This window comes from Eurosta solidaginis, chromosome 3 (assembly GCF_040869045.1).
Source record: "Eurosta solidaginis isolate ZX-2024a chromosome 3, ASM4086904v1, whole genome shotgun sequence".
In the NCBI taxonomy this organism is placed as follows: Eukaryota; Metazoa; Arthropoda; class Insecta; order Diptera; family Tephritidae; genus Eurosta; species Eurosta solidaginis.
This window is the reverse complement of record NC_090321.1, coordinates 207,530,307-207,544,958: the sequence shown is the minus strand read 5'-3', so window position 1 is coordinate 207,544,958 and position 14,652 is coordinate 207,530,307. Positions and strand designations below refer to the sequence as shown.

The 14,652-nt window shown below is 41.0% G+C and overlaps 1 protein-coding gene across 2 annotated transcripts in view; it reads right to left on the bottom strand.

Annotated features, from left to right (window-relative positions):
• Positions 1-7,389: 7,389 nt before the first annotated feature.
• LOC137246929 (uncharacterized) overlaps positions 7,390-14,652 on the bottom strand; it is a 66,690-nt gene continuing 59,427 nt past the window's right edge. For both annotated transcript variants that reach the window (XR_010951741.1, XM_067777970.1), the window contains one exon: positions 7,390-7,836. Coding sequence is in view for 1 of the 2 variants with exons in the window: in XM_067777970.1 (XP_067634071.1) it covers positions 7,617-7,836 (220 nt within the window). In the remaining variant the exon portion in view is untranslated. The remainder of the gene's footprint in view (positions 7,837-14,652) is intronic.

Here is a 14,652-nt window from a genome sequence, read left to right as displayed (position 1 = left end):
AATAGTGGGGATGGAACACGCCCTGCGGCATCACTTAATAAATTATTCTTGGTTTTGATGATACTATTCAACAACAAAAACGATTAAAAGTCCCTTGGCTTAGATTGAAAATAATAAACAATCGTAAGGAAAAAATCAACTCTTACGAAATTTAAATGTTTATTCGTTAAGAAAAATCGTCAATGAAAATTTAAAGAAAAATAAAAACTTCAAAAGCGCTACGTCATTTGACAGTAACTTTTCTCCTAAATTAAATTATAAATAGGTACATGCTTGTGGAATTGCGGGATCTTTAGTCATTGGTTCATACATAAGTTCTGTCCAAAAGCATTGTACTCTCGTTTATTTATATATGTGTGCATGTAAAAAAAAAAAAAAAACAAAATTCCAGCAAAAAAAACTAAGAATATGCGCAGAAAGAAAATTAAATTTTAACTTGTTTTGGATTTTTTCTTTCAATCTAAACACAAAAGTTCTTATTGTAAAAAATTGTGTACCATTAAATCACAAACATATTTCTACACACATACACAATCACATTCTAAATTTATGTGCTCTCATCCAAATCTTAACAATTATCTTGAAAAAGTTTTGTTCTATTCAAAAAAATTAAAGCGAATATTTACCGACGCGTCCTTGACTTTATTATTTAGTACTTATGCAGAAGATTTTTGCTGTCACCGAATATTTTGCCGCTAAAAGTTTTGTTTATCTTCTTTTTCATCCTGATTTCATTTTCTTGCCATATGCTTTAAAATGCTAATTCAAAGTTTACCGCGTACAAATAAATCTGTTAAAATTATTTCTTGATAATAATGCTGGTATTTGTTTATTGGAGTATTAGGGTATTACATTCATGTGCCCTTTTATTCATAGTAGAGCCTTGTATGGGGTCTTTTGAGGAGTATTACCATGTTGATGGTCATTTCCCGGATATAGATTCGATAAGTTCCGGCAGCAAACACCATTCGGGTGCTAACTCAACCATTTTGGGAACGTTTCAATATGACCACCGTGAACCTTCTTTTCCCACCCGTGTACATCGAGATAAGCAGCAGTTTTTGTTGTTTTTTTATTACAGGCCTCCAGTGAAAGTGGAACACATGTGACGTTCTTAAGTACAATGTTAATAGCGGTCCCGATCTGCATCGTAAATGAAATGTTGTTATTGCTGTAGTAGTCGTTGTAGCAATGTCTTGCCCCGTTTACACTGAAAGAAAAAGACTGGTAACATCAACCGAAATACGTGTCAATTCAACCGAAATTTCTGTCAATTTTTATCCATTGCAACAAGATGCTGAATCAACTGCACACAAATCGTTGATTCGTAATTGACCGTTTTAGTAGTCAAATGAATAGAAAAAGTTGTTGCGACAGTTTTGTACGAAAGTACCTATGTTGCGGCATTTGCAAGGCAGATGAGTTTTCACTGAGATCTTTTCATGGCAGAAATACACTCGGAGTGCTTGCCGAACAGTGCCGAGGGGCGACCACGCTTTGGAAAATTTTCTTCTAATTAAAATATGTATGTTGCTTTACCCGGGGTGTGAACCGAGGGTCTTCGGTGTGGTAGGCGGCCGCCATATACATACGTAAATATGTGCATACATATAGTACACAGCATACATAAGTATAAAGTAGAGAGCGCAGTGAGCGTAAACTTCTCTTTGAAATTTGCTCATATATTGACAGTTGATCGCCATTGAAATGACCTGTAAGATCAGTTGTGGTAACAGAAAACTCAGATTGATTAGGAATCTGTCAATTTTACAAAATTTTGTTAACTTAAGTGCGACAATTTCTCTTCTGTTGAAATGACTAAACTAATTTTTTCGCTTGACAAAGAACTAGGTCGAATTAACCATAATTCGATCAATTTCACCGAATCTCCGTTAAGTCAAGAACAACAGAACCGATTTGTTGATTTTACTACCACCATTTCTTTCAGTGTATTGCATATGCGCTTGCAGAAATTTTCATCAAAACACTCTAACTGAACTCCAAGAAAGTTCACACTTTGAATGGGGTTGTACCTTAAAGAAATTACTGCTAGAGACATTGGTTCCACAATTACAATTAAATTGTTGGTTTGTACCTGAATGGTTAAGAGTTTAACCGGTTACAATATCCAGAACCAAGTTGAGCCAGAGCGACGCGCGACTACCTCGGAAATTTATTTTCTTCTGCAGCGGTGATTGCAAGTGCCGTTCTGACAACGAAGTTCACAGGAAGCGACTTTCCAAGGGAAGTCACCAACTCCGTGTGGACATGGTTGCCGGCCTGCGAGTATTACTTCGCATCAAATGGCTAAGTTTGGTGTGGCCGCATCTTATCAAAGTATTTACAGGTGCGTCCTTAACCATCTAGAAAGGCTGAGTTGCATAGATTTTCTGGACATAAAGTATATTCCATAGTCAGGTATTAGGGAATCGTAAATCATCTTCCTGACTTCGTAAAAAGAAGGAGATGTGATTCGTCGATAACTTAAGCAACACTTATACGACCGTAATTGAACGACAATATAATTACAGCATTTCTAATTTCTATATAGGAGTCACTCCTCATCGCCGTAGAGATTTAGGTCGTTTCGTAGCAAATCACAACAGGTATTCTTGAAGAATTAAAGGAGGTTAAGTCGCAACTCAGTGAAGGTCTCCCCTTCCTCTGCTTTAAATCTGCGGGATTGAAATACTTTCTTGGCCGCAGCGTCTCCGTCCATTCACATATTTCACCTAGCCAGCGAAACCGCTAGACTTTTATTCGGTACCTTCACACTTCAGGAGCCATCACACTTCTCTCAACATCGTCGTCTTTATATGGAGAAGCCTGTGGTCATAATCGACAGACAGAACGAAAACAGATTGCTCATTGTACTGTGAAATATGCTTCCTCGACGTAAAATTTCGAGGAATCAAGAGAAAAGAGTAGAATAGTTCATAGTGCATGAAAGTTTGGAACCGAATATTTTTAGGAATGCGTAGCAGAAATGGTTATTGGGTATAATCGGTAGAAAATGTGAATAAGAGCACATATAAATATAAAAGATCAATACAGGTGGAATGGTGGTTAGTGATGACATGGAATGCATTGTGGCACTCCTTAGAACAAAGGCTTGGTTGCGGAGTTTCATTGCCCTCAACATAAAAGTTTCAAGCAAGAAATGTGTTCGATCAGGATCATCAGACCTACAAAGCTGATTGATGTTACCAAATAAAGCACTAATAGACAACGATGTTAAAACAACAGCCACAATGTAAACCCATGTCAGTATGCTAATCAGTTTAATTTTAACTCGTTGTTAATGAATTATTCTAAAACTCGAATGTTTTAATTTTTAATACTATTATGGGTTTTTGCGTGTATTTATTTGACAATTGAGTGAAATGAACCCAGAACAATAAATCTATAGTTCATCGAATTCATCACAATATAGTACCTCGTCCATTTTGGCAATGAACACGGGTCGACACAAAATTTGACCTTGACTTCAAAGTAGGGCTGGGAGTATCTGCATTTTCAATTATCCGGATATCCATACGGATATCCGTTGACACGGATAAAATCAAGATGGCATGGATATCCGGTTAATATTCTTTTGTGAATTTATCCGGATATCCGGATTTATGAAGATCCGGTTAATAACCGTATTTTTGGATATCCAGTGAAAGCAACAAATTGATGTACCATATATGTTTATTTAACATTAATAACAATAAATTAGTGGGACATTTAAATAAATTAACAGCGTTTTTGTGAATAATTTTTCGATGTTTGCTTCGTTCAATTCTGATATGCAGATATTCAACTTTTATATTCCAGTATCCGGACATACCTATATACGGATTTTCCGTTTACGTATCCGGATAGAAGAACAGCAGATATCCCGATTTTCCGTTTATGAATCCGGATATCCGGATATCCGAATTTTTTTCTTAGGTATCCGGTTATTCGAATATCCGGTTTATCCGGATAGTTGAAAAATCCAGATGCAGTTCACAGCCCTACTTCAAAGCATTAAATTTCAATTCTTTAGGTAATTTTGATTTGAAAATGAAACAATTCAAATAAATATTTTTTTTTCAGTTTTATGATAGAAATAACTTACAAAACTTACAAAAAAGTGGAAAATGATTTAAAAGTATACACTTTTACTTTTTCTTTTATGTTCATGTTCAATAAACCCCAAATATAGGCTCGCATCATGTTTTCATTATATCGGCCTTGATAACGTTGTTCGAAGAAAAGCCTGAAAGCTCCGCTTTACTTTTTGGTAAATTTAAATCTCTAATCAAAACATTAAAAACCTCAGTACTGATGAAATGATGTTTTGGTTGTTCTGGTGTCGGTAAAAACTCCTTATCGGCATTGCTTTTATAGGAACTAAGAGATGAGCCACTTCTCTGCGATACGTTTTTCGGTGGCTCTGGTAGTGGTCGTGTCAGATCGTATGCGACTGGAGCAGACGAAGATTCAAGATCAGGATATTCGTTAGGTTTTGCATTTTTACCTCTACGTCTTTTACTCGGATGCACAATGTAAAAGTAGCAGTCTTTAACGTGGTCTTTTGGTTCTCGCCAGATTCTTGGTGTTGCAAATTTCATAGATCTTTTCTCACCTCGATACCAACCTAAAATATATAAAGAGAAATCAATATGTCTACTATATTTAATTTACTATATCCAAACATCTTTTACAATAACTACACGCAACATGTCGAGCCCATGTCTTGTCTTGATTCCAAACAGGAGAACCAAAATATGCTTCGTAGGCTTCACAGAGGATGAGCGATGTATTTAATTCATATTTTATATCTCGAACTTTAATAAAATGCCCAAATATATAACAAAAAGCATCAGCTTCATATCTACACTTTCGCGACGACATTATTATAGGTTATTCTCGATTTGTACAAAACACCTGGTCGTTGTTTAGATATCACTCTAGCGCCATGAGTATTGTTACTATAAATATTACGAAAGCAAACTTTATACCGAAAAAAGGTGTTTTCTTTTCGTTTTGGTTTATAATAAAACAGAAAATCATGAAATAAAATTTAGTACAAAGAACCAACTTTTTTTTTTAGAGTCGTGGTAGTATTGTAAAAAGTTCTATAATATGAAATCGTACTACTATTATTAGTATTTGCGTGTATTTATTTGACAAATCAGTGACACGAACCGATAACAATCAATCGAGAAATCATAAAATTCGTCTCAATATGGTACGTTGGCCGTTGCTGTTGTTGTAGCAGTGCTTCGCCCCACATAATAGGTGCGACCGATCAAAAATTGTCATCAATATCCTCTAACGGTAGTCCAAGGAAACTTGCTGTTTCAACATGGGTGGACCATAATGAAAGGGTTGTTAGAGGCGTTGGTTCCACATTAAAATTAAAGAGATGGTTGGTGTCATGTGGGGACACATTGCAAGCGGGGCATACATTTTATATGTCGGGGTTGATTCTAGATAGGTAAGAGTTTGGGCTGTTACAGTATCCAGAACGAAGTAGAGCTATAGTGACTGGCGTTTCCCTGGGGAGTATGCGTTCCTCTTCCGCATGTTTTGGGTACTGTTCTTTGAGTACTGGATTTACCGGGCAATTCCTGACATAAAGGTCCGACGCCTGTTTGTGGAGTTCACTGAGGACCCGCTTGTGTTTTTTTGCTTCATACGGCTGAGTTCTCAGGTGCCGTATTTCCTCATAATACTTACGGAGATGACTCCTTAAGCCACTAGGCGGTGCTGGTTCATCAATCAGATGTCTGTTGGGATGCTCAGGTTTCTGGGTATTCAACAGGAACTGTTTGGTCAACATCTCATTTCTCTCCCTGATGGGGAGTATTCTCGCCTCATTATTTAGATTGTGTTCTGGGGACATAAGAGGACAGCCCGTGGCAGTTCTGAGAGCAGTATTTTGGCAGGCCTGTAGCTTCTTCCAGTTAGTAGTTTTTAGGCTTGGCGACCATATAGGGGACGCGTAGCATGCAATCGTCTGGCCAATTGCTTTGTATGTGATAATGAGCGTTTCTGTGTCTTTTCCCCAAGTACTGCCAGCAAGAGATTTGAGGATTTTATTACGGCTCTGGATTTTCGGTACAATTGCGGCTGCGTGCTCACCAAAATGTAGATTCTGATCAAATGTCACACCCAAGATTTTGGGGTGTAGGACAGTCGGTAGCGTAGTGCCATCGACGTGGATGTTCAAAATGGTCGAAATTTGGGACGTCCATGTTTTAAGTAAGGCCACGGAGGATTTAGTCGGTGATAATGCCAGGTTTCGCGAGGCGAAAAAACTGGAGAGATCAGGCAGGTAGACGTTTATTCTGTTGCAAAGCTTGTCGATCTGTGGGCCTGTGCGTGTGGCCATTATTGTGCAGTCATCGGCGTAGGAAACGATAGTAACTCCTTCTGGTGGCGAAGGTAGCTTAGATATGTAGAAATTAACCAAAAGTGGGGACAGGACACCACCCTGTGGCACCCCTTGCATAATTCTTCTTGGTTTTGATGTTTAGTTTCTAAATTGCACCGATGCCTGCCGACCACCCAGATAATTTGCGGTCCACCTTTTAAGACATGGGGGAAGGGTAGACCATTCTAGGTCTTGCAGTAACGTGCCATGGTTGACTGTATCAAAAGCTTTTGATACGTCTAGCGCAACGAGTACTTTTCCATGGTGGGGTTTTGATTTAAACCACAATTTATCTGGATGCTAATGGCATTTAGCGCGGTGGTGGTGCTATGAAGTTTTCTGAAGCCATGCTGATGACAGGCTAGTTGCAAATTTGCTTTGAAGTAGGGGAGCAAAATGGCTTCAAGCGTCTTGGCTACTGGCGATAGGAGAGATATCGGGTGATATGACTCTCCTATGTTAGTTGGTTTCCTAGGCTTTAGTAGCGGGACCACCTTTGCCATTTTCCATTTTTGGGAATGACAAAGGTGGAAAGAGACAGATTGAAGACATGTGCTGAGTATTTGATGCCCTCTTTCCCTAGGCTTTTAAGCATCGGCATGTCTATGCCGTCTGGGCCCATTGCGTTGGCCATCTTTACCGTTTATAGGTTAGTTAGGCCACAGCCGCCATACAGGGTCTAGTTGAAATACATTTTTATCTAATTTTTTCTGTCAGCAATGTTTAAGCGCAAGTGTTAATTTCGAAATTTTTTAAAGTGCACTCCCATAGAAATGAGGCTTATATTCATTGCGTTTTGCTTGCATCGCTATGTTGCTGGTTTGTTTTCTTGGGTTTGTTAGTTTTGTCTAAGTTCAGTAAATTTGCTGATTTCTAAAAGAGCTGTATCCCTAATACGATGTTTTGTTTGCAAAGCAGCACATGATTCCAGGATGAAGCTGCTACTTGAACTGCTTAGAGCAATGTTTAAACGTCAACAATTTAATTAAAAACAAGTGAATATATATATTTACATACATACATATAAATAACAATACATAATTGTTTGGAAATTTAATAGCTATTTGTGAATCACATTTGACCTTTGCCCTTCACTTCAACCTTATTTAATATTTTCTTTGCTTTCTCCAATTGCTCAGCAACATCTTACATCCTTTTCCTTCAAATTGCTACGCCTGATCTATTTTACTCCTCATTTAAAAGCGCTTCATATGAACGGATGTCTAGGTTTTCTTTTTTTCTTTGGATAATCATAACTTTCATAGCCTTCAAAGTCGTCCTCCTCATCGTTTTCATAGTGATGATGATGATGCTCCTTAATGGGTTTGTGTTCCTTTATCGGCACCGGTATTGGTAGCGGCACTTTCCTGATGATGGTTTTTGTATGTATGTGTGTATGATGTTTAACGGGCACATGTATACGAATTCTGTAAATATAAAGCGAAAAGAGTAGAATACCAGAATAAAAATAATAGCTTTAATAATACAACTGTAAATATTTATATTTTTCATATTATTTGAATAAAGGGACAGAGAAAATCCTTAGTTTAGATATGTGTGTGTTTTTCTATTTATAATACGTATGTATGTTTGTGTGTATGTTATGAAAAGAAATTCTGTTTGACATGCCTTCAAATTTATGCATATTTTGCATTATAGTAAAGTGTGTTTGTATGTATTTGTGTGCATTAAAGATACAAAATTCTATAGAGACAGCAATATTTCGTGCCTTTTGTAATGAAAATGGAATTATCATCGATGCAAAGATGCTAAGCTTAATGGTGCTGGTTTGTCAAAATCACAGTGCTCGTAAAATATAATAACATACATACAAAGATACATATGCATGGATTGGGCATCCTATGGAAGAGAGTTTACTGGAAACGGAATCGGGCTTTCACGTTTGCTTTAGCGACAACAGAACCAAAGACGAAAGTAAAGGCAAGGCTTAATATATACCAGGTGCCCAATATTACTTTTTTAAAACCATTTACAATTTTGAAACCGCTTACTTTTTTTAGAACTGGTTACATTTTTACAACCGGCTTGTTTTTTTAACTGATTGTCATTTTATAAACGTCTACTTTCTATAATCGGTTTTTTTAGTAACTGATTACTTTTTGGAGCCGGTTATATCCTTGGAACCGGTTATATCTTTAGAACCAGTTAATTCTTCGTAATTAGGTCCTTTTATACAATCGGTTACTTTTTATACTCAGCGTGCTTTGCACACTTTTATTGGATAACGGTTGGTTGTACAGGTATAAAGGAATCGAGATAGATATAGATTTTCTTATATCAAAATCATCAGTATCGAAAAAAAATTTGATTGAGCCATGTCCGCCCGTCCGTGCTTCCGTCCGTCTTCACCAAATTTGGTACACTAGCTTATCTGGACCTAGAATAGATTGGTATTGAAAATGAGGGAACTCGGATGATGGCTTGGTGCCCACTTTTTATATATATAAAATTTTGGAAAACACAAAAAACTTGGTAATTTAGTAAATAATATACCTAGAATGTTGAAATTTGACATGTGGACTAATATTGAAACTCTTGATAAAAATTTGGAAAAAATTTTTAAAATGGGGTTTTTAAAAGGGCCGTGGACGCATAAAATAAGCTATAACTTAGCAAAAAATAGTTTTGAATCAATGATATTTACTTATCAAGTTTTATTGTAAAAGGAAATGTGGAGACATTTTTTTTAAAGGGGCGGTGCCACGTATTATGTAGAAAAGTAATTTATCTGAAATGAAATGTACAATTGAAGCTCACGCTGAGAATATAATGTTCGATTACACTCGAATTTAGACACTTTCACTTGTTTATAATGTTTTTTTTTTAACCGGCCACTTTTTTAGACCAGGTTACATTTTTACAACCGGTTACTTTTTTATTACGGGTTACTTTTTTACTGCCGGTTACTTTTTCAATGGTTATTTTTTTAACCTGAAACTTTTTTATAGCTTGCTTCTTTTTTAAAACTGGTTACATTTTGCATAACCGGGTACTTTTATGAAACCGGTTACTTTTTAATTACCGGATACTTTTTTATAACCGATTACTTTTTAAGTACCGGGTACTTTTAAAAAACCGGTTACATTTTAAGTACGGGGTTCTTTTATGAAACCGGTTACTTTTTGATTACCGCCTACTTCTTAATTACCGCCTACTTGTTTAGGCAACGTTTTACAAGACGGTGCACCACCTAATTTTTATCAAAAATTATCAATGGTGGTATCAAAAAAACGCGTCTCGACCGCGGAAATTAAAAATTTAATTTCTGTCGAAAATTATTTACAAAAAACCGTAAAATGACCCCGAGAGGGTCCGAAATATTGGGTGGTGCACCGTCTTGTAAATCGTTACCCTTGATTATAACCGATTACCAGGACCGCCGAGAGAAAATCCGGGCCCGGGGGCATCCATACTAAAATGGGCAAATTCTCAAAATCAAAATTACCATATTTTACATATTTATATGTACTTGTATATACATGTATATTTAAGCGTATACATGCATACATGTAAGTTAATCTCTCGTGTCCTGAGAGATATAAAAATTAAAGGTGCGGCGAGCCCACTGTTCGCCGATACTAATTTAAAAGTAAAACACGAACAACTTCAATTTCAATTAATCACAATTTATTACGTGCCACTTGCACGTCCCAAAATTAACTGAACTAAACATCCAAATTAACTTATTAGCTAACCTATTACTGCTAACTATTTATGCTGCGGTTGCAGTTCCCACATTTCGCAAGTCAAACGCTTGTGCGTGTAGACAGGAAATGCTTATATTGCAATTCCCATGATTTCAATAATTTCGATACCTGAACTGATCGTTGGTTGCGCGTGTGCTGCGTCAGCGAAGTTAGTAAGTGGAACAATATGATCACATGCCTGGCAACGTGAGTAAAGGGTGTGTCATTAGTTAGTATTGGGATTACAGGTGAGATAACTTATATATTATATTCAATGAATATATGTGACCCGGTCTAAGAGAAGATGGCTTATGGCTCAAAAAAAAAAAAAAAACAGAAACAGCTGTTAACAGCTGTTTCTCGCAATTTCTTTTTTGAGTCCTAAGCCACCTTTTCATAGACCGGGTCACATATAGTTACGCACTTCCATTAATCTACACATTCATACAGATCAACATATGAGTAAATATGTTTACTTAGAAATATACATATTCTTCATAAAGTATTAATATATTTGTATAAAATAAATTATTATATTATGAGGTGGGTTTTGTCTAAGGCTGGGGTAACACTCAGTCAATCCAGAGTCGAGTAAAGGTCCCACAAACCCCTACTGAATAAATACACGATATTTATGTGTTACGAACGCACGCACACACGGCTGGGGATATTAGGCGGACAGCAGCTTTCCGTGCAAGGATGGAGGCGGTGGCTAATAGGCGTAGTAGTAGCGGAGGGGTCAGTACGGTGGTTTAGCGGCGGTGCAGTAGCGGGCGGGATGGTACGGTTGTCCGGGAGCAGCGGCGGGATCAGCGCGGCGGCCGGACGGCGGACAGTATTAGCGGACGGATTGGTACAGTAGTATGAGCGCAGTGGCTGGACGGCGGACAGTATTAGCGGACGGATGGGTGTAGCGGTATAGACGAAGTGACGGCACCAGCGAACTGGATAGACGGTGATGCAGCGGCTTAACGGCGGTAGGATGGCGAGCGGCCAACGGTCGTTGTAGCAGCGACGTGACGGGTGCAGCGGCTTAACGGCGGTAGGATGGCGTGCGGCCAACGGTCGTCGTAGCAGCGGCGTGACGGATGCAGCGGCTTAACGGCGGTAGGATGGCGAACGGCCAACGGTCGTCGTAGCAGCGGCGGGACGGATACAGCGGCTCAACGGCGGTAGGATGGCGAACGGCCAACGGTCGTCGTAGCAGCGGCGGGACGGATACAGCGGCTCAACGGCGGTAGGATGGCGAACAGCCAACGGTCGTCGTAGCAGCGGCGTGACGGATGCAGCGGCTTAACGGCGGTAGGATGGCGAACGGCCAACGGTCGTCGTAGCAGCGGCGGGACGGATACAGCGGCTTAACGGCGGTAGGATGGCGAACGGCCAACGGTCGTCGTAGCGGCGGTGGCACCAGAGGGGCGACGGTGCGACGGCAGCGGCGGTGGGCTACGGAGCGCGTACCAGGGCAGAGAGAGAGAGAGAAAATAGGCCGGTGACGGGGTTTACCTGGACAGCGGCTGCGTGTTCCGGGCGGGGTCGGATAGGCGTACCAACGGGCTGGTATTGGTCGGTCGGCTGCAACGGGATCTCTAGTCGCTCTTCTTCGGCAGCTGTGGTAGTCGCGGGGTCAGTCACCTGCGGAAGAGACTGCGAGGACTCGTTAGTGCTGGTTTCACTGCTGGACACCCCCGCCTCCCTAGTTGCACGCTTATAGAAGGTGCGTAAGAGGGGCGGGGCTGTACCAGCCGATATACCGTGGATCGATCCGTGCGCGGAGGGGAAGTGCACCCTAACGGCACAACGGTAGCCCCTTATGCGCACGCATCGACTCACGGCCGAACCCAGAGTTGAGGGGGAGGGGGGGTATAGTCATTAAGGCGTCGGGCCGCTTAACACCCAGGGGGGCGACGGGTGGCAATAGCACAAAGGCATCCGCCCCGCTCGTCCTTACCCGGGTGAAGGGTGACCCGTGCCATGACGGCTCCCCTTCCACTCAACTAGCCGAAGCCAGAGCTGAGGGGGAGGGGGTTATGTAGTCTTTAGGGCGTCGGGCCGCCCAACACCCAGGGGGGCGACGGGTGGCAATAGCACAAAGGCATCCGCCCCGCTCGTCCTTACCTGGGTGAAGGGTGACCCGCGCCATGACAGCGCCCCTTCCACTCAGCTGGCTGAAGCCAGAGCTGAGGGGGAGGGGTGACATAGTCATCAAGGCGTCGGGCCGCTCAACACCCAGGGGGGCGGCGGGTGGCAATAGCACAAAGGCATCCGCCCCGCTCGCTGGCTAGCAGGAGTGGCAATTTTGTCTTTAAAAGGACAACCACTCCCGCTGGCTCACCTGCGAGGACTGAATTGCAAAAATGCAAATTCAGTGTTTATATGGGTGGTGACACAAACTGGTTGAGAATTCAACGCTCCGTTATTGTGTTTTTCATTGGTTTGCTATTTTAGTGGTTGTTGGCTACGCTATTGGTTTGCAATTTAGTGGTTGTTGAATATGCTATAGAAAAATGAGTACAGGGAGGTTCAGGTTTAAGTGAATAAGGAAATACAGGGGGTGGTTACGTTATTGTAACGCTACGTTACAGTCCCCCTCCCACTTCGGTTGACGGAAAGCTGCGGTGGGGGAAAGGTGGATCTCCAGGCGTGGCCTAGGTGTTATGCCGGTGTGCGTGTGGGCGAAGCACTTTATTTAAAAATTATTATTGCTTTTTTTCAAAAATATACAGAGTCATTCCACTTATATATATAACAGAGTTAATGTTAACATTTCAGGTTTTAATGGCAAAAAGTATTGTTTTTAAAAAAAAAAAAAATGTATCTTTCATTTTCCTATTTTTTTTTTTTTTTGTCGGGGATGGAGTCGTACTAAACTGTATCCGTTGTCGTACTTCTCTTGTTCCCTGTATAATGTTATGTAGATATATGTGTATATATATATTGGTTGTTATTAGTTTTTTTTTTTTGTTGTTGTTTTTGTAGTATATATTTTTTTTTCTTATTATTTGCAACATAATTCACAATTCATTTATGTCTTAAGTCTAACAGTTTTGTAAATGGTATAAGTGTATATAAAGAAAAGATATATATTTCGGCCTCCTCTCTTCGTGTCTTATTCGATTGGTACCACCCTTTTTTTTCCCCATCAGTGAAACTGTCGCCTGTGTTTTGTCTATTATTTTTATCTTGACCCGCTTGGTTTTCCAGCGGAACGTATAGCTCTTCCTGTCGTCGTATGATGTTTTTTTCCCTGTTTGGTTGTGTTCGGTGTCGCCCCGTTTTTGTTGTTTTGGCGTAATTTCTTTAATAGACTCCTCTGGGTCCGGCCGTTCATTTATTGCCTTCTCTGTGGGCACCTGTTTTGCGTGCGGGTCGGCTTTTCCTTTCTCTGGTGCCACCTCCTGTTCCCTGATGGCCATTAGGTGGTCGTAGATTGGTGGGCCGTGAAAAATTTGTATATTTTGGATTTTTGGCTTGTTCGCCGGCCATAATGTTGCCTCAAACGGTGGGCGCCACGGCCGTATTGGTTGTGGTGAGTCCGGTGGTATGGGTTGCCGGTGTTTTCGACTCATATTGGACGGTCTGGTTCCTGCAATGAAGAGGTAAACGGGTTGTCTATGATTTGTACGGCTTTAAGTCTTGCAAGTGCGCGTGTGCACGTTGCTGCTTTGGTTGCTCTGGGTGGCCTAATTTTACCGTGTTCGTCGAAACGTATTCCATCACCAAGTACGGGCCGGAAAATTTTGGTGCTAACTTCTGGGCGAATTTGTCTGCCGCGGATGAGAGTGGGTGGTCCCTTTTCATCACCTGCTCGCCTATACGTGGCTTCCATTGCCGTCTGCGTAAGTCGTAGTGTTTTTTCTGTTGCTTTGAAGCTTTGGCTAGGTGCCCTTTTATCTCGTCCCACAACTTGGTGATGGACGGTGGTACGGTTGGTGGCTCTGCTGGTACTGCTCCCTCCGTGCGCACTTGCTGCGGTGCTGTAAGGTCTCTACCGAAGTTGATTTCTGCTGCTGATGCTGTTGTAGATTCGTGGCTGGCCGTGTTTATCGCGAATGCTATTTGCGGTATCTCCTGGTCCCAGGTGCGGTGGTCGTCCTTGCATCGCTGAGCCATCATGGTTTTCACGACTCGGTTGGTTCGCTCGGTGGGGTTTTCGTGCGGGGCGTAGGCTGCCGTAAACTTGTGATCGATGCGGTGGTCGTTCAAAAACGTTGCTAATGCCTTCGCGACGAATTGTTTGCCATTGTCTGTGAGGAGGGTTTTCGGGCAGCCAAATCGGTATATGACTCTTTCTTGGAGTGCTTTGATTACGCTTGCCGTTGTCGCTTGGCGCACTGGGATCAACTCCACCCACTTGGAGAATTTGTCCACCATGACGAGGAGGCAAGTATTTCCTTGCTTGGAACGGGGTAGTGGCCCTACGAAGTCAGCGGTTACTATTTCCCACGGTCGTGATGATTGCATGGTTGCCATCAATCCTGCTGGGCGTCTTTGCTCGACTTTGTATTCTGCGAATCTGATACACTTCCGTACGTG